The following is a 21,656-nucleotide window of genomic DNA, read 5'->3' as shown; positions in this document are numbered from 1 at the left end:
TGAATCGTAGATCAATTATATAATTGACTTTAACAGACTTGATAAATACAACTTTGTTCATTTTAGTAAGAATAATTATATTCACATTGAAGACTGGAGTAAGATGTCATTTGGTGACAAAATGAAGAGAATATATATATTTGTAAATCTGTCTTTCTTTCTGAAAACACACATGCCATATTAAGCATAAGAATTGTATTGATATTAAAACGTATGAACCAAACATTACTTACAATTCGGCATCGAGTAAAAAGGAACCCCCCCGCACTTGGTAGGGTGGCACACGCCCTTTTCCTTGGTTAGGAAACACCCCAAATTTGACCTTCTCCGAAATCAAAAGTAAGAGTGAGCTGGCTTGGCTTTTCTTGCCAGCACACCAAACAGAAATATGAAACACAGAGTCTGTAATCCTATACACCTGTTAAACTATAGTCTACTTATTATGACAACCCAGCCTGTTCAAATACCAGGCAAACTATCTTGCCTACAGTTTAGTTACTAAGGTATGCAGTCCACATCTGTACATGGAGTTTAACAAAAGAGTTTAACAAAACATGGACTTTAACAAAAGGGTTATATAATTTTGAATAAGATCCTACAAACATCCAGATGCTTTCTACATGGAAATCATCCCAGCCGCCAGGAGAAAAGGCAGTGGAGACTTTGAAACTTGTTTGGGATTCTGTCCAATCAGTAAAGAAAGCTGACAATATCGAAGGTATGGAACATAATCTAAACTAGCAACCGTTTGGCTTCGTTTAATGACAATAAAAAATGTGTTCGGTCGAATTGGATAAGGTTGATTTGATTTTGATTTATTTTATTTAAACACGGTAAAAAGCCCTCGATCAGCCAATGGCTGGTTTTCAGAGAGGCCGTGCAATATACAAACAAATACAAAGAATAACAAATCATAACAAAGTAAAATAAGTAAAACAAAATCTATATACAAAAACAAAGAGGGGGATGAAACAAAACAAAAATAAAATCAATACAGAAAAAAGACACAACTGTAACAAACAAAAAGAAAGTTAGGTAAAAAGGGATAATCAAGATTTCAGGACTTTTTCAATTTCAGATTCAAATGAATTTAGATTTGGTAAAGTGCGAATACGTTCTGCCAATGAATTAAAATCAAGAATGGCAAGATATAGGCTGCTATTTCGTGCAAAGTCTGTTTTGGGTGTTTTTAGGTTTATTATATTGTTTGAGTTACGGAGTGTGTGAGTAGAAAGTTTCTTAAGACTAATCCTATTACACATAAAATGCGGTAAAAGCTTATTGAGTAACATAAATATTAATACAAGTGCTTGTTTTTTCCCATCTAAGGACGATTTGTTCAGCATTCAATTTGGTGTATAATGCTGATGTGCTGAACAGGGAATCTACTCTGAGCACAATTCGAAGAGCCCTATTCTGCATTACAATGAGACGGTTAATTTGAGTTTTTCCTGCATTTCTCCAAATATATGAACAATAGTCAAAGTGGGGTAAAATAAGACATTTATACAATGACATAGCAGTATCTTGAGATATATATGGTCTCACGCGTTTTAAACAGTAAAGACTTGAAGTAATTTTGCTTTTCATCTTATCAATTTGATCATTACACGTCATATATTCATTAAGTACCACGCCGAGATATTTACATTTGTGCATACGATTAATAGGAAAATTATTTATCTTGATCTGAACATTGGCAAACTGACGTTGCTTGCGTTTTGACGAAATGATCATGTATTCACACTTGCTTGTATTCAATAATAACTCATTGCAACGTAGCCAATTGGCAATATTATTCAAATCTTCATTGATTTTACGCTCAAGTTCGACTGGGTCATTGCAAGCAAAATAAAGGCATGTATCATCGGCATATAGTGATAATGTACTGTGCCGAACAACTTGGTTATATCATTCAAATACATTATAAAAAACATCGGACCAAGGATACTTCCTTGAGGTACTCCACAAATAACCGAACGGGACTCAGAATAATTCCCATTGATAACAGTTACCTGCTTACGCATATGAAGATAGTCTTTTACCCAGGCCAAACTTTGATCATCAAATCCATACATACGCATTTTATCGATGATGACGTCATGGGGAACCATATCGAACGCTTTCTTTAAATCTAAGGTAACCATTCCGACCACAAGACCTTTATCTAAGCTAGCTCGAATATTTTCGGTAATTGTTAGGAGCGCAAGAGAGGTAGAGAACTTCGGACGAAAACCGAATTGCATATCTGTAAATAGGTTATTTTCTTGAAAATATTTCTATATCTGTTTGAATACTAGTTTTTCAAGAATTTTTGATAAAACAGGGAGAATAGAGATCGGTCTATAGTTTAGCGGATCCTTAACATTACCACCTTTAAAGATAGGAGTCACACGGGCTGATTTCCAGTCGTCTGGAATCTTACCCTCAGCAAGAGATAAGTTCATGATGTGGCACAGCGGCTTAACAATGTAAGGTAAGCAGTCTTTTAAGATACAAGTCGGGAGTTCGTCTAATCCTGTTGCTTTGTGTTTAGGAATGGTGTCAAAAGACTTAATGATGTCACGCTCGGTGATTTGTATGAAAGAAAACACAGTCTCCGTTTTATCGAGGTACTTAATGGCATTGCCTTTTGTGAGCGAATTAGCAAGTTTTAGGTTTTTAGATACGACCACAAATGAATTATTCATAACATTTGCAATATCTTTATGATTAACATATTCAGTGCTTCCGCATTGAATGCAATTTATTACATTTGACTGATTGGACTTTGCTATCAGAGTTCGTAAGAGTCTCCAAATTTCTGAGGGTTTACCTTTATTTTTCAAAATAGTTTCAGTAACATAATCTCTCTTATATTTACGAATAACGGTTGTTACATGGTTTCGAGATGCTTTATACGTATTCCAATCACTCTGTAGTTTAGTTACTCGAGCTTTTGCTTTATGTTTGTCCCTTTCTCTCAGCATTTTAATTTCATCATTCATCCAAGGAGCACCTTTCTTCCTAATGCGCCTGCGTTTCAGGGGAGCATGTTTATCAAGAATTTTCCTAAAAGCAGTGTACCATTTACTGTAAGAATTTGTAACATCATCTGTACTTAGTGTCTCACACCAGGATTCAGCATATAAATCATTAAATAAACTGTTGAGATTAATACTTTTCAGATTTCGAGATTCTATGTATTTATGGTTCGAGTTTGGTGCTTTACATTTACCAACTGCAGCTACAACCATGTAGTGGTCGCTAAGACTGATTGGTACTACATCGCAAAATTGAACAAGTCATCATTTGATGACATAAACAAATCAATAATAGTACTAGTTTCACGTGTTATTCTCGTTGGCTTAGAGACGAATTGTCGTAATCCATACTCGTTTGAAAGATTCAATAATTTCTTTGTATGACTGGATGGCTCACTTTTCAGAACATCACAGTTTAGGTCACCAACAATTATATAATCGTTTGGTTTCGAATCTAGATACTCTAAGATTTTTTCAAATTCTACAAAGCAACTTGTTAATGAATCGGGTGGTCGGTACCAAACCACAATATAAAACGGCTTTTGTTTAAATGATTCAATTTTAATACAGAGTAATTCAAGGTTACATTTTAGTTCACTGATAACAGAATATTTAATTGAATTCCTTATATATAATATAATACCTCCTCCTTGTCTATTTCTATTTACACGAATTGTATTAAAACTACATCGAGCGTACAATCATTTATGTTGTCATCCAGCCTGGTTTCACACAAAGTGAATACATCGATACTCTGAAGGGTTAACAGATTTTGAACTTCTTCGAGATTCTTTAAAAGGGAGCAAACATTTAAATGACAGATCTTTAAGCCACGATGCGTACTTAAGTTTCTAAATACTGATTCACAATCTTCATAATGAAATTGATTGTTAGCAGGTTTCTTTCTATTGTCATTAACATTATGTTCAGGTACATCATGAAAAGGTAACGTATCAAGTATGCATTTATTACATATCCAATCAGCAGAAGAGTGGAAAAAGTCATCGGTCAGCGAGGAACAAGACAGATGTATCCAATTTTTACAAGTGATACATAGGACAGCATTCTGGTTGTTCTTTACAGGCTTAGAACAATCAAGACATGGGTACCTAATTATCATGAACAAACGTCAGGAAGTGTTGAGTCAAATTGCAAAATGTTTCCTACAAGTTTTCTAGGTCTCGTTCAGCCAGGACTTTGACTCTCCTGTTATCCATTGTCAGAGCAGAGATCTTGCCATCGTTTGACCAGACTTTTCGCACATTCACGTGGTCGCGAACCTTGTTGAAGAGAGCTTGTCGATTTCTGGTGAGATGCTCATTGATGAAAATATTGCTTCCTCGGAAACTGAGAAATGAGTAAAAAAGTTATAAACTGAAATGTTTTGTATTGCAATTTGAACAGACTGTAGATTCGATGGAAAATTCATATTCTCCCGAGAAAAAATAACTTTGCAAAACATATCAGTCATTTTAGGTCAATAATATTGACTGCAAACAGGAAAAATGTGCAATATGCCAAGTTCTGACTACAAAACACGGATCTGTACGTTTAAATAAAAGACACCAGGAAAGAGTTTCTTAGAACACCTGTCAGGCTTTGTGATACCTTGGATGTTGTCTCGTAGAACCTTGCGATGACGCTTGGCACCACCCTTTCGATGACCCTTGGCACAACCTGTCTTAATTTGTACTTGACGTGTACGCTTATTTCAAGTTTCCTAAAACATTACTATATTACAACATTGTTGTAGTGCCTTGATGTTCGGCCTTGGCCTTAAGACCTACCTTTTCAAAGCCTTGGCCTTAATCATTCAATCCTTTGCCTTTAGAGGACATTGGCCTTGATGATGTTGAGCCTTGAAATTTCGAGGCATTTATATATTAGAATTTATACATGTTTCAGTTTTGTATATTTATTGACACTAAAGATCAATACTACCAGTCAGCAGTAACAGCAGTAGTAAGTGTTGTAGCGGTGCCATCCATTGTAATTCTCACCACTTCAAGAATTGTCATCACATATGTCACAAAGAAAACAATAGTGATGAAAAGAAAATATTGGTATTGTGGTGTAATCGTGACTAATGATGATAATGATAATATTAATAATAATGATAGTAAAATGATTATGATAAAGATTATAGTCATTTGATTATAATATGATAACAATTCTTTAAGATATGAGTGCAATTATTAAAATGTCCATAATTTAAAAATAGCCAACTCTAAATAATCATAACAAGGCTGCATTATATTCCGTTAGGAGTGTCATTGTATGGTTTTCTTTGGCCAATTAGAATGTTTTAAGTCTAAACGATATTCTGGTCTTGGGTTTCCATGCCTTGGCCTTGGTTATTGAAACCTTGGCCTCGGAGGTTTGAGCCTTCACTACACCACTGTATTACAAACTATTTTCCTTTCAGAAGACGAAGATACTTCTACGGTTCTCAAACAGGCTGTTGTGGAAAGAGACAAGCAAAATGAACTCGTGCAAGAACAGCTGAAGATCATTGACTTTTCAGTAACGGGTAAAGAGATGCAATTTTATTTGTCATGTGTTTATCGACATTGCATATCAAATTTCAAATCAACCTTAAGTTACCGGGGAAGCTAGGGACGTCCCTATTTCTCATTTCGATACACTTTTTTAATTGACTTGTGTTTTACAGTAATTATTCGACAGTTTCTCGAAAAAAATTATATTGTTAAATGTTTCATTTTTTTATATTTTTGAGTTTGAGAAGGAAACCAAACTGTGATGAATTACAAAAATGATATCTTAATTTATGAAGAAGGTGTTACAAAATACATTCCAAAATGGACAGAAAACTCGAAAAGAAGTAATAAAGATCAATACATTTTATATTGCTGATGTTCATGATCATTCTTGTGTGTATTATCATTCTTATGTGTATTCACCTTTCTTGCATAAATATCAATTTAAATTCAAGATGACCCAAGTGGTTCTTCGTGTAAACAGGGAGAAATCCATGAGGATCTTGATAAACACGGTGGAATACCAAGCACAGGAGAACTTCGTAACGTGGCTCATCAAATCAAAACATTGCAAACAGCACGTTCACTTGGGAAAGCACTTCGTATCGATGACATCACCATACTTAGTTACGTCACTCAGCAAAGCCATTCACTACTGCATGAGACTGCGCAGCAGATCCTACGAATGTGGCAGGATGGCTTACAAGAAGGAGTCAAGGAAGTTGAACTTCACAAGTTATTGGTGAAGTACAACATTTCTGGTGACACAACAGGTTATTTGAAACCTCTTTTTAACTGACTCACTTTAATTTAGTTTCAACCTGTGAACAATAGGCTCATTTTCAATTTTCAGAAACGTTCTCACTTTAAATTCTACTAAAGCCGAACGGAGAGTGCAGTTCACGTCATATGAATAAACATCATGTTTGGAGCTGAAATGCACTAATCTAAGCTACATATCTATTAACACTTCCATGGTCAACATGCCTGGTAGCCTTAATCCTCCTTTTCAAGTCCAAATCTAGGTTCATCTTTATTCATTTCAGTTCCATCCATGTAGCTTTTTTATAACGGTTTTCCTTACTCGACAGGAGGTTTCACAGAAATAGCAAAACTGATTCGATCTGAGGCAGATCTAGTAGGCTTAATTCATCATTTGGATGTACAACCAACTACCGTCTTGGAGGTCATTAATACATCTACAGGTCTTACACCCCACATTATTATTCCTCTTGCCCTAAAAATGCTGATTGAATGGTCCAAGAAAGGTGGAACCAGGGAGAGGCTTCTGGCAATATCTCAGGCTTTTCGCTTCCTTGGCGTAGACCTTTTAGTAAAAGGTAAGCCTTTAAACGTCTGCCCTTCGTTTGTGCATTCTTTTTTTCAATTCAATCAACATTTTTTGTCTTCCAGTCAACGTCATTTCATCTATTCATAGTTTTCAAGTACAATATACATTATTAATATCCTAAATATACTACAAAAACGATGATGGGATATGTAAATTAACTTGCTTTAAGGCGTAAAACGCAGAAAGCAAGTGCCTGTGTCGGGTGAGTCTTGAATTGGACTAAACAATAATTAGAAAATGAAAGGGCTTAGAGGAAGGAAAGAAAGAGCCGGGTAAAGAAAGGAGCATAGAGAGGCGAGCAAGCAACGAGCATGAAATACTTCTGAAATTATAAAACGTCACTATCGTCATCTATTTCATAAAAGAAATCCCTTGGTTGCTCTCTACTCCCTCTCGAAATATGTAATATTCATGCATTTTTGTCTATAGTAAAACGCTTTAAATTAACAAAACCTTTTTTTTACAATGTATGTTTTACATCTTTATGTCATATCATTACCCAATAGGTCTGGCATGTCATTCAAGCTATCAATATTTCATCTCGTATGGCATCATTGATCATAAGGGAGGAAAGCTGACCCTCGATGTACTTGGAATTGCTTTATCCATTCCTAAAGGGGCTATTCCAAAGGGAATGCTATTAACTGTCACCCTTCGCGTATCATTTCGAAATATTCGTAGACTTCCCATGCACGACGACGAAGTACTTATTACTCCCGTCATAGAGACTTCTCTCACACAAGAACTTCTCAAACCGGCATCGATAGTACTACCACACTGTATGGGTTTCAAGAACGACGATTCTACCATTGTAATGTACACCAAGACCGGACAAGGTATTAAGTTTGTCATAAAATAGTTTGATTAATGTTAATTGCACAGTACTGTATATCGACTCTTGATACATCTGTTGGGTGTTTCATAAAGCTGTTCGTAAGTTAAGAGCGACTTTAAGAACGACTGGTGATCCTTTCTTGTGGTGAATGGTGCAGTCATTGGCGATGGCTTGGCGCGGAAGAAAGCTTCACCAGTCGTTCTTAGAGTCGCTCTTAACTTACGAACAGCTTTATGAAACGGCCCCGGGTGTAGACTCTCAATTGTAAATAAGCCCGTTGGCAGCTACTATCGCAACAGATTCTAAGAAATCACAAAATTTTAGAATCATATCTGTTCCCAAATCTCGTCATTTCGAACATGGTACCAAAGAACAAATGTATGGATACATTTAATAAGAAAAATGCTTAACCGATGAACAAGAAATATGTCTGATTGTAAAACACATTTGTTTTCCCGTTACTTAAATACAATAGAGATATAGACCTGATATTCATGGAAATTAATTATTAGAATACCACGTCCATTAAACTTCAGGAAAATTCGGTCGCAGAATACTGACTGGGGACGATTTGCGAATCTCAAAATCTACGATCGAGTTTTGTACACATCATATTGAAGTTTTGGCTGTGTGTTCAACGGATCTTCGAGATCTTCAGCTAACATGCTTTGTCCTCCAGCCTACTATGAAGTCACCAGTAGACCATCCATCTCTACGCGTGTACGTCATTCATCCATATAAGGCATATACCCAGGTATTACTACCATACAGATATTTAATGATGGGGTGTGTAATATAAACATTCTTTGGACCGCCAGATTCATATTTTCCAGAGGGGTTATATTTTCCAGGAGCGCGCAGCGCCGAGGGAAAATATTATCACGAGCGAAAATATAAACCCTTTAGGCGGTCCAAAGAATGTTTTTTTACACACCCCATCAGTCAATATCTGTTATATTAGATAGCCTTGGATGATGACAATAGATCTAACGTTAAATCTAAACCTAAATTTGGGTCTACGGTGCGTGCTGTAGATTAGTTGTGTATGAAATTCACATTGAATTATGGAACTGGTATAAGAAATGTTAGTCTAACGCATTGAATGCCAATTTTCTAATCAATATCAAGTTTGTTTAGGCCTAACTTGTTAGATCTAATTTAGAGTTCAGTTCAGCTAGATCCAGGACCCAGGAAAATCGAGAATGCCTGTTGAGCCATGATCAGGTGCAGATTCTTATCTAATTTAGGATGAGAAAAACGGTTACACTTCGTAATTCCGAAGCTTCGTAATTCCGAAAGTTCTTTATTCCGAAGGTTCGTAATTCCGAAACACGTAAATTGCGTATACCTCGATGTTCGGTAATCCGAAAACGAAAAAGGGTTCGTTAATCCGAACATTTGTGGCGTAAATCCGACGATTCGTTATTCCGAAGGTTCGATAATCCGAAAACGAAATAAGGTTCGTTGTTCCGAAGGTTCGTTAATCCGAAAACGAAATAAGGTTCGTTTTTCCGAAGGTTCGTTAATCCGAAAACGAAATAAGGTTCGTTTTTCCGAAGGTTCGTTAATCCGAAAACGAAATAAGGTTCGTTAATCCGAAAACAAAATAAGGTTCGTTAATCCGAAAACAAAATAAGGTTCGTTAATCCGAAAAATGAAAACCGGGAAAGCAGAGGCAGAGGCAAGGGGAGGGGGGCGGGGGACACTGTTGCCGTTCAATTATTATGAGGATGGGAAGGCAAGGGCGGCCGAACGAATTTTCGTTGGGGGTAAAGCCAGAAAATGAAACTCATACGTCAAAATGGGCACTTTGGTGATATTTTCACCTTAAGATTATCATCTGCTTGAAGTCATTGTGTGTTTGATAGTGATTAAGTAGAGAAAAACTTTTTTGAAGTGACTTCTTATAAGAGCAAAATGAATATTTAGGCTTTTTTCGGGAGAGTTTAATAAGCGAGAGGCTTGGTAAAACAAATTCAAAGGTGAAGTTGTATAACGTTTTTTGTGGTCAATTATTCTTAAAATGGCATTATTGCGAGGTGTTGCGAGCGTGAATCACAAGCTAAAACTTTAGGTTATTTCAATTAAAAATGAAAATTAGTTTTTTAAAAATCCGAGCAGATTTCTGCTGTCATTAAAAAGATGTGCATCTAACTAAAGAATTAACACGAGCGCAAAACGCGAGCTTAAACATACTGACCAGAAAAGGAACCTGTTAAAGAAAGCATTTAGTGACCTCTTTAGGATACATATTTCACCAATCGAATGAGAGTGCGAAGCGCAAGCTGAAAATTTTTAATATTCCAGCCTGAAAACTTAACTTGTATACTTTAAAAAGAGTATTTTATTTTAAGAAAAACATGAAAAACGGCATATTTATTTTTGAAAAAGGAACTTTCTCATTTGTGAAAATATAATAATAATAATAGGCATTTATATAGCGCCATCTATCTAGAAATATTCTATTCCGAGGCGCACAAGAAAAGAAAGAATGAGAAAGTTTGGATGAGTGTCAAAGTGCCAATAACTAATACTGTAAGAAAAGATAAGATTTCAGTTTGGATTTAAAGGTCTCCAGTGATTGTATAATTCTTAAATTTAATGGCAAATTATTCCAGAGAGAAGGTGCTGAGGCAGAGAAAGCTCGTGCACCATATGCTACACGTGTCTTGGGAGTCTTAAGAAGTTGCTGGTGTGATGATCTGAGGCTTCTAGCTGGTGCATAAGGCATGACAAGATATTTTGGTGCCAAACCATTAAACACTTTCCAAGTGAGAAGAAGTATTTTAAATTATATACGCTTCCGGATTGGCAACCAATGTAACTTTTGGAGAATTGGTGAGATGTGTTGATATTTTGATGTACCAGTTAAACATGTTAAAAGCCTGGCAGCTGTATTCTGAGCATACTGAAGTTTATTAACATTGCGTGAGGTTATATTAAAAAGAAGAGCATTTCCAACATCTAATCGAGATAGTACAAATGAGTGTATAAGCATAGCAACAGACTTATGGTCAAGGACTTTCCTCATGCTGTTAACATTATGAATATTATAGTATACTGATTGACATATTTTCTTTACTTGTGCATCCATAGACATATGTTCGTCAAATACGACACCGAGATTTCGAACTGATGACAAGGCTTTAATCAAGGAGTCCCCAATTTGTATAGTCCGGTCCTTAATCAAATGACTGTGTGATTTAGAACTAATAATCAACAAGTCTGTTTTACTTTCATTTAATTTCAACTTATTGTTTAGCATCCATGACCGCATATCATCTATTGTATTTTGTAAACGAAGCCTGGCAGACAACTCACTAGCAGGGTCAGTTGGATCAAATGACACATACAACTGTGTATCATCCGCATACATATGAATGTCTATGCCATGTTTATGCGCAATTTTTGCAAGAGGACTGGAATAGATGGCAAAAAACAACGGACCGAGGACTGAACCTTGGGCACTCCAAAAGGAAGTTTAACAGGAGACGACATATTTTCACCAATCTTGACAACCTGTGATATATCATGAAGATAAGTTGAAAACCAATCAAGAACAACTCCTTCTATGCCACAATATTTCAACCGATCCAATAGCAAATCATGGTCAATAGTATCAAATGCTGATGAAAGATCAAGCAGAAGGAGGAAAACAGCCTTCTTGTCATCAACAGCACGAAGAATATCATTTGATAAATGATTTTTATAGGTCAACAGTTTCTACCCCATGACATATCCTATATGCAAATTGGAAAGGTTCAAACAATTCATTATCCAAGAAATAGTTGGTGAGACGCACAGCAACAACCTTTTCTAATATCTTTGACACAAACTTTAAATTTGAGACAGGTCTATAGTTTTTTAATTCCTCTGAGTCTAACGATGGATTTTTCAAGAGAGGAGTGACAAGTGCTTGCTTGAAATCATGAGGAAAATTACCAGTTTCAAGAGAAATGTTGATAATTTTTGTGATTATTGGAAGCAACAGATTCATATGTTTCTTAAGAACCCAGGTTGGAACTGGATCTAATGAGCACGATTTAGCAGGATAAGAGGTCACAATATTCTTAACTTCTTTATCAGTTGTCATTTCAAATGTTTTCATTATAGGAGTAGCTGTATGTGAGGAATCACATTCTTCAACACTATGAGATAAGGTACCCTGCATTGAGTCTAAATTATCCCGGATAGTGGATATTTTTGATACGAAGAAATTACTGAAAAATATTAATTCCCCTGTTTTTTATTTCATTTTTGATGCCCCCTGCCTCCCTCCCGGCGGATCCAACTCTCGTGAAATAGAGGGGGGGGGGGAATTTTTTTAGCCATATTTTCCTTGATCGGCAGTTTAAAGTTGATTTTTGTTTGTTTCTTTGAAAGGGTAGTCCTAACAGTCAATAATTAGCTTTATCCTTATAAAATAAAGTAAATATGTAATAACATGATAAACCCTTTTTAAATGATGCAAGCGCGAGCTATATATTTTTTTTTAAATATGTTTGTGATCTTCAAAGCGAGATGCCTATGTAACTAAATTTAGATAATAACTGCTAGCAAGAAGCGCGAACAGAATTTTTAAATATATAAGCTCTGACCTGATCTAAAGGGGACATTTTAAGAACTTTTTGCAGTTAGCCATGAAGACGATGCGTGTTTTAACCAATGGCGGCGGAAGGTATTTTTTTTGAGGGGGGGGGGGCAAAGCAAAAAAAGGGCCAATAGGGGCAATTTGGTGCAAACGGATATTTTCACCATTAGATTATCATCTGTGTAAAGAGGTTGTGTGTTTTGTAGTAACTAAATTGAGCACAATTTTTTAAGTGATCACTAAAGTTATATATTTACGTTTCATTTCTGCGAGCGTAGAGAGCAAGCGGTTTGGGGGAAAAAGTCAAATCTGAAGATGTAAAATTCACCTTTTTGGTCAATTACTGTTAAAAGGGCATCCTTGTGAGATGTTGCGAGCGAATCACGTGCTCAAACTTTTGGAAATTTCATGTGGGCCTAGAATGATAATATTGATATAGATATTATTTACCCAGGGAAGCCACTTCAGTTCTGAAAACTATTCTCCCAGCTATTATTATTTTTTTTACAAGAATGCTTAGAATGTCCAATTTTTAGGTTGGAAAATCGGACAAATTTGGCTCACGTTTCTCGCTCGCATCAAGTATTGTTTATTGAGGAACTCATTCTATTCCTGGTTACAAAAAAAGATGTATAAAATGTCCAGTTTTCAGGTTGGAATATCACAAATTTTAAGCTTGCTGTTCGCGCTCTCATTATTTAGTTCGTGAGATATATATTCTATTCATGAGTCACTAAATGCAGTCCTTAAAAGATTACTTTCTGAAGCCTGTTGCATAAAACTTTTTACCTGAGAAAACTCTAGTAAAAACTGAAAACTAAGGTTAGTCTGATTTCCGCCATTGACTTTAGCACAGGGCAAAAACTCCTGTAAAAACAACCTGAGTTTTCTCAGGTAAAAAGTTTCATGCAACGGGCCCCAGGTCAGTATATAAACAAATTACAGCTCGCCCTCGCATTAATTCTTTAGAAAGATACACATCTTTCTCACGATTACAAAAAATGCTCCGAATGCTCACTTCGCGTCTTGTTACATGAAATGTCTACTAGTTTGAGCTTGCGATTCGCGCTTTCAACATCTCACAAGGATCATTATTAGTATTATTTTTATTACCAGCAGAAGCTGTTATTAAAAATGACATCCCCTCCAATACAAATCCTATTATCTAGAGGTTGCTCGCACGCTTCCAACATACTTGATCCCCTGCATCTTTAATTAAACCATTTGCCTATGCTTGATCAGGGCGCCTATATTCTTAATGAAATACATGCTTTGGCCCCAACACACGCATGTATCATCGATCGTTATTACTATCATTGCATAATATCGTGTAATCTTGTAATGACAACATCGTTTTTGTTACCAAAATGAATTATTTTCATTTTCGGAAATACGAACCTTATTTAATTTTCGGATTAACGAACCTTATTTCTTTTTCGGATTAACGAACCTTATTTCTTTTTCGGATTAACGAACCTTATCTCGTTTTAGGATTAACTAACCTTCGGAATTACGAACCTTATTTCGTTTTCGGATTAACGAACCTTCGGAATTACGAACCTTATTTTGTTTTCGGATTAACGAACCTTCGGAATTACGAATCTTCGGAATTCCGAACCTTCGGAAATACGAACCTTCGGAATTACGAATGTATGCGGAGAAAAACATGGTTGAGTTAGATCTAGATCTATCTCAGACTACTGTTGGTAGTAGCCGTCCTGATCTCTGTGTTTTCGAATCTGGTCCAGGACTAAATCTTACTAATGTTTTGCTACCACGAACTTACGTTGTCGTTAGCAAGATTTAACGCTAGATTTCTCTAACTTTTACTTTATACTGTAGCCTAGATCTAAATCTAGATGTACTTACCCGAATCTAGCGACCAAAGGCTGATCTTATTCCTCATTGCTAGTCAGACATCACCACAAATCTTTGACGTAAGACCAAATCAGAACTCAAGTTTTAAAAGTAGGCCTAAGCTAAGCATCAGTCTATTTCTGCTTAACTAACTCAACTGTTAGTTCATTGGCTCCACTCGACAATACATATCCAGCAATCGTTTAATAAATCCTCAGAATTTCAGAAATAACGGTTATTCCTGTCTCAAATAACCGAAGAAGGCCTAACGTTAGACCTAGCTCGTAGCAACCCCCTCCTCGTCATCGGACTCACTTAAATTCCGCGGTCCGGTATAAACGTTCATTCGGAGAGTGTTGATCGATTGCAAACGATTGCTACTTTATTTCCACACATGTTAGTTCCGTGTAATTGGTAATCTAATCCACAAGAGGGCAACACACACGTAGAAAAAATATATTCATGGACTGGCTGGTCAATCTATTCATCGAAGGTGTACCAACTGGGAAAATTCATTGATTCCAATCATATCACGTGACACGCTATGGACCAATCGCACTTGGCTATCTGTCTTGGCTACTAACATTAATTTATATCAAATTCTTCTGAACATCCTAACTTCACTTTAAACTATGCACGGTTATTCATAGAGAGAAGTGAAATTCTGATTAGCTTTCCTTGACCGATTTTCGTAAGTCATAATATGGGCAATATCTCTGCCGCAACGAACAGCCGCTCCTAGAAAAATATGACAAATAACAGCTCCAGATATTTGTGTTTCTGTTTCTGTTTGTGGTAACTCCCGTAGGAACTCGGCAGGACAGCATCTTGCTGGTAAACGCCAAGCTGGTATATACCCAATTACCAATGAAACATTTTACGTCTAGGTTAATCAGTCATTTGACAAGAATAAAGCAGCATTCTAATCAAAATTCATGATACTGACATTAACATTAGTTTCATCATGAGTCATCTGTGAACAATTAATTTTCCTTTCATAAAGAAGCCCCACATTCCTTTTAATGTCCGTCCATTTAGTCTGTACACTTGCCATTTACTATGAGGAAATTACTGTCGATTAATTTTGTATCCTTTAAAATTCGATTTAAAATGGAAAAATGAGAAATTATTGAACCATACCATTACATAAATGAGCAATTTACTGACTATTTTGATACTTGTCGTTGATAATCAAGAAATTCCTGTGAATCAAGTTTTAACCTTTTCCCCATTTCAGGATATTATCATGAGGGAGCTGACTTCGTCTGTACCTTACTGCCAAGTCGAGAAGGAATTCAAGTTCTCTATTGGCTCAAAATCAAAGCACCTAACGGTTATTTGTCATGAAGAGACGAAGCAACAAAACCAAATGGTAATGCGCTTATTGCAATTCAAACATACTTTAAACATTTAAAGCAGATACGAACCAACAGCACCATCTCGAGTCCTCAACTACTCAGTTTCCTGGCCAGTTTCCTGACCCATAATGCTAATGTAGTCTAGTAATATAGACCCACTTGAATGATAACATGTTAATCAACTACTCAATACATTTTTACCGCAATGATTATGCTATCAAGTAGCAAAAGAATTATTTTTCATCTCAAAACATTTTAGTTTCTCTATACAAATACAATTAAAGGTCACTTTATTCTCTGTAGTATTAGTAGATATCTGAAAACGTATATTTTAAAACTATGTATTTATAACACACAGTCAATAAGAGACCACACATGACAATTTTCGTTGTACATCCTTATTGATTTGCCAAGCTATTTCTTTGCACCCTGTCTTGAGTAAAAAAGTATATAAGAAATTTCATTATAAGATTTATCAATATCCATATATGCCTCATATATATCTCTACATTTTCTCTCTCAATCTAGCAAACCGAACATATCCAAACTCAAAGGGAAAAGATTGCCATGTATTTGACATGATTATAAACTGTTGTGGGAAATTGTTACCACTTTGTTTCCGTTTTTTATATAATTAATTGAATAGGTTTGATAATATTATCCATCAAACCTGATATTACAAGAAATATGCGTAGTTAAAAAAAATGGGTTTCTTGATAATCTTTTAAATACTTTTTCCCACACAAAGATACCCCTCAGCGGTGTATTGAATGGTCAGTGCAGCCCTGTGGTATTCACGCTTCAGTTTACCCCAAAAGAAAATGTGAAGAAGAATGTTCGCATTACAATAAAGGAAAGAGACGAGCCCATATCCGATAGAGTGTTCAACGTGTCAATAGAAGGTACGATGAAAGATTTCAGCAACAAATTCAAGCTGGTTTTAACTTAAATCACATTGCATGAAGTATCGGCAGCTGATGTTTTTTATGCGATAATAGTGAAACTAGATACAGTCAATGTCTAAAAAGAAGACGAGTCCTGAAAACTGAATTAGAATGTGACATTCACAGTAATTTCTTTTTATAAAACGATTCTCCCCATGAATAAATTTTTTTCCTAAAACTATTACCACAATCTTACCCCTAAAAATGTCACCATGAACAGACCAATATTGAATTTCGATTTCTAAGGTAACATTCTGGTCAGCTGGTTACCCTGTTACTCTTTAATGGATCTTTATAAAATTAAATCAATTTCTCAGAAGAATAATAATAATAATAATACAAATACTACTACTGCTTCACCACCAATGTTGATAATAATAACGATCCTTATAATATTCTGCTATGTTCTTTCATTTTCAATCAGATGAACCGAATTACACGATCAATCGCAGGGTTTCGTAAGTTTTCTTCTTTTTTGTAAATAAAATGTAACGTAATTTGGAATATGAACCCGAGGCATGCATTTTCATCCTTAGAGTAATTCAGATCTAGAATGCAAACAAGACGCGCCTTGTGATTTTAGGACTGTAATTTGTCATTACACATTTACATGTAGATAGACCTTTCATTATAGTCCAGTCGCTTCTGGCAGTCCGTGGGAAAAGTAAAGTAATAGAAATATTGATAATGACAATAGTAATAATAGTAGCATAATCGCTTTCGCATAAGATATAACTCATAGTAATACGAAAATAAACTTTACCTAATCAAAAACCCAACAAAATTATGTTATTCCCGGGGGTAGGAAACAGTGAAACACGAGCCTCTCCTTTTGGAAACAAGGAATAATTGGCGTTTTTTCTACTTGTTTGTTTATGGAAATATAATATTTGTAAACATGAATATACTATATACAGAGAAGGCCGATTGAGCTGTTTATCCAACAATCTTATCGAAACCCTGGCTGACGTGATTCTCAAGCAAAGTGATGCAGATTCCCTCGGCGGCTATCTTGGTTTCTCAGAGTCAATCGTAAAGCAATACCTCGATCGGTCAGATTCGTCTTATCAGAAGTTTTCAAGATCGGGGTTCGTTGAGATGCTAAGTGATTGGAGACGAAGAGTCCGACCTAGTGAGCAGGTAAAGGAGCTTCATCGAGCCCTGAAAGATGCTGGTCTGGGATATGTAACGGACACTATCCTGCCTGGAGGTAACTGCCGCTATTTATATTTATCTATTTTATTAACAGGCAATATGTTGAGAAATGACCCAAAATACCATGAAAATATTACATGAAATAATGCTGTGAAATTGAACATCTGCCCATAGAACATCTAAACAAACTGAAAATTATATCGAAATTTTTTCCTTATAGTGACATCTATTTAAAGCTTAATACTAGTCCAGATGATGGTCTTTCGATATTCCCCCCTCCATTTCACCGCACATCATCCAATGTACGCTTTTCCTTCACACACCGTAATTGTCCACTAGCTGATCGCGCAACCCTTGAATTTTCCCTTCCCCGAAGGTAAATCTTTGGGTCGCGATCAGTGGGAAGTATAGTGTGTGGAGTTCAGGAGCACAATTCAGCGATGGCAACATGTTGAATGTATTCACACATACAATTTTACATATTATCATGTCCAAAATCCGTGCTTGCATTTGCTGCCCCACGGATAAGCTCAATTTTCACGACCATCCCACAGTCTATATTTGAAGTTGTAGGTTTACTCAGCAAGAGCTGCTTACATTCACACAGTGTTATCTCGGTGAAACTTCCAAACAGTCTGAAAAAAATGATGTCTAAGAAACTCTTGTATCAGCTTTCTTTTTCGTTCAAGTTGTTTAGAACTATCAATTTTTACAGTATAAAGAAAAGAGTGTGCATTGTGTTGTTTCATCATGACTTGATTCGAGTTCAAAGACACTGATATACAATATATACATAAAGAGACCAGGTCCATCGTTTCCATTCGAAACAAATATCAGGTCAGAACATGGATTACAAGACAAGTAATACGTATATTTGATGGAAGCGAAATAAATAGAATTGAAATTGAAATATATATACCAATATAGAGAATAAGTAAGGGTAACATAAATGCAGGAAAATAATTAGTTAAAGATGTCGTTGATATCACGTTGCAAAAAAAACACTCAATCAGTCTTCTAAATCAGAGCAGGATATGTAAATGGAATTAATCAACTACTACATACAACCTGAAATGTACAGACAACATTACGAGAGGCGTTTTGTACCCAATTTCCACTACAGTATCTTCTTAATTATTATTATTATATATACAGCTGTGATCATTATATGTTTTGGTGTATTCAAATCAACTTAATTCGCTACTGACATCACAAACTTACGAGAGTACATTTGCCTTGCGCAAAAAACATAGTTAAGCAAATTATCTTCGGCCCTTGGGGATGGTTGCAGGTCCAAGTGACGTACCTCCCCCCAGGTTTGCTCTTTTCTTGCGTAGAATATCGAAAAAGAGGAGAGTATGGCGAGTTTAGAAAGTGTATGGAAAAAATCGGTTGGTCGGACTTTTTACCTCGTTGTTCTGAGGAGTATTTTTAGGGCGGTGTTTATTAGGCCCCTTTGCCCCGACTTCTACGGCGTAGAATGACACCATGTACACCCTTTCCTTGATATCCCTGATGATTGACTCATACTTTGTGACTTTCCTTTAGTGTGGATCCTCGATGTTGGTTTGAAATTGGATTTTTAATCCGGTGATAATTATCTCTTTCTGATCTCCCCGGAAAATCACTAAATCTGGGCGCAAAGTGGTTGTGAGAATGTGGTGTGGTATGGTGACCCCGGCGATTGATTGCCCTTCTAAATCAGTATAAATATTCCCGTTAGTCAGATTTTCAAGAAATGCTTTATGCATGAACCTTAAAATGTTATTATGACGCCACTCATATCTCTCAAGGAAGACTGGGCAGTTTGAGAGTATATGATGGAGGGTGCCTGTGGTACCAGGGCAGAATATACATTTATCATTTAGGCGTTTACCCCAGGTGTGCAAGTTTGTCTAAGAGTGCAAAGAGTCAATACATGCATTAAAAAACAAAACTTAAAACTCGTTTTGGGAGATTATACATAATAGATTTCCAAGTTAGGTTTTCATTTTCCAGTAATAACATGGAGTCAAATTTTCCCTGGACCAAGAGTGGCTCCACTCTATCAGACCAGTATTTCACTGTGTTTTCCTCTATTATCTTCTTAACGGTTTTCTTCACAGTATGCCATATACTAGTCTCAACATTGACAGCATTTCGACTGTATGATGGGTTTCGTTACATTGTACGACAGTTGATTGTTTACGTGTCCACTGTGGCTCTCTTTCAATAGCAGAATTAATCGCTTGATTAACTACTGAATCCGCTTTAACTCTCGATCTGCTAAATTGGGATTGGCGATAAATTTCGCATTGTCTCGGGATGTTGAGACCTTGAGGACCATTGCAATATTGGCACTTTGAGAAGGGATACCTAACAATTTTTTCAGGTATTTATCGGTTAGCACGTCGAGTTTATCTAAGTGGGTTTTTTGTAATGTATGGACTATGAGCAAAAAGCGGATAGAATTGAGTACGTATCGTGAGAAATGGCAACTTTAAACTCAGGACGTACAGATAATTCGTCTACTCTTTGGATTCTGTCAGCAATTTCCTTATGGACAAAATCATATACTTCAGCTGGTTTGCCACTGAAACAAATATTTGATCCCAAAAATTTGTGCGGCTTTTCTCTGATTGAATGAAAACTTTCTGTGGATTGAGAACTTGATTTCTTTCGGGGTACCTCCACAAATTGACAGACTGCAAGATTTGGCAGGTTTTAATTTAAGTCCCATCGACGATGTGTGTGGATGTAACTGATCAATTATCTTTTGATGTTGTACTTTATTATTGGTAATTAAATCGTCGGCGTATGGGATGTTATGATCCTGGCGCTATTCAGGTCATATTCCAGACTATCATTCATTTGACCGAGGTATTCAATTAGGGGGTTAAAACATGACAAGAAGATGATGGGTGAAAGGGATCCCCCTGGAACACACCTTTTTTAAACATAAATGTTTCAGATGACCATTTATTGCCTTTACATTACCTTGCAATCTACCAAATAGATTACGAATGTACACTGACAGCTTATTAGGCACATGAAATCGACGTAGGGAATGGGAAATTAGCTCGTGAGATACACTACCAAAAGCGTCAGCTAAGTGAAAGAACGTGACATGTACAGTGCGTTTCCTAGCTTTACTATGTGACATCATTTCATGCAAGACTTAATTGTGTTCCACGCAACCATTGATACCATTAATTAATGCCTTCTGAACGTTATGGTCAATGTAATTATTTGTAGTCAAGTAGTCAACTAAACGATTTGTTAGTAATTGATGAAAAATTTTACTTACACAAGAATTAACGAGCTAATTCTGAAATTTTCTGGTATCTCCGCCCTTTTGTATGAGCGTTACTTGACAACGGGACCAACTCTAAATGGGGTCGTGTGTTTCGAGAAGAAGTTGAGAAAATAGGGTGGCCAAAAAATGATGAACACACGGAGTATTTTTTAACAGACCATACATAAGGCCGTCTGGCCCGGGAGCAGAAGATGCGTTCTTGGCATATAATACCAATTTCACTTGCTTAGGAGTAACCGGGTCAAATCAAAATCATGGTTTGATTAATTAACATCAATGTAGGGAAACCAAATACATCTATTAAAGTCAATATGCTCTGTTTGATAATATTTTCGTGGGTAGTACTCATCCGCGATTTCTTTCGAGAAGGAAATGATGGGCGTAGTTTTGTTAAAGTCTCCGTTACATACTTGTTTCGAATAGTTCCGAAAGTCATTTCTGTATCTTTTCTCTTGGTAAGCTGCGGTCTTTTCGGCTTTCTTCTTGTCAGATCGCTTTTTCAGAAAACATACTGCTTTAACGGCAGATCGAAAGTGTTTCCTGTCCCCGTCCGTGCCTTCTTTGCTGAATGCTTTTCGGCAAAGAATTTTTTTTTCTTTTCCGCGCATCGGTGAGGGTTTTTGGTTCATGCTCGACATATTCCTAAGAGTTGTTTGCTTGAACGAAGTCGGGTTGCGAAGCGAAGTAATCGAAGACGGTACGACTGAAAGAATCGGCGGCCTCCTTTTGGGATCAGGATACGATGGTTT

At 36.3% G+C, this 21,656-nt stretch overlaps 1 protein-coding gene across 1 annotated transcript in view; it reads left to right on the top strand.

The window, feature by feature from the left end:
• The first annotated feature begins 609 nt into the window (after positions 1–609).
• Positions 610–21,656, top strand: part of LOC121421169 — a 39,231-nt gene continuing 18,184 nt past the window's right edge. Inside the window, exons 1-10 of the mRNA XM_041615827.1 lie at positions 610–718; positions 5,449–5,553; positions 5,977–6,294; positions 6,613–6,861; positions 7,379–7,708; positions 8,244–8,461; positions 15,393–15,527; positions 16,262–16,415; positions 16,882–16,915; positions 17,375–17,667. Of these exons, the coding sequence (XP_041471761.1) occupies positions 610–718; positions 5,449–5,553; positions 5,977–6,294; positions 6,613–6,861; positions 7,379–7,708; positions 8,244–8,461; positions 15,393–15,527; positions 16,262–16,415; positions 16,882–16,915; positions 17,375–17,667 (1,945 nt within the window). The remainder of the gene's footprint in view (positions 719–5,448; positions 5,554–5,976; positions 6,295–6,612; positions 6,862–7,378; positions 7,709–8,243; positions 8,462–15,392; positions 15,528–16,261; positions 16,416–16,881; positions 16,916–17,374; positions 17,668–21,656) is intronic.

The sequence above is a fragment of the Lytechinus variegatus genome, chromosome 9, assembly GCF_018143015.1.
Source record: "Lytechinus variegatus isolate NC3 chromosome 9, Lvar_3.0, whole genome shotgun sequence".
Lineage (NCBI taxonomy): Eukaryota > Metazoa > Echinodermata > Echinoidea > Temnopleuroida > Toxopneustidae > Lytechinus > Lytechinus variegatus.
The sequence above is the reverse complement of the archived record's forward strand: the minus strand, read 5'-3'. Positions and strand labels throughout refer to the sequence as shown.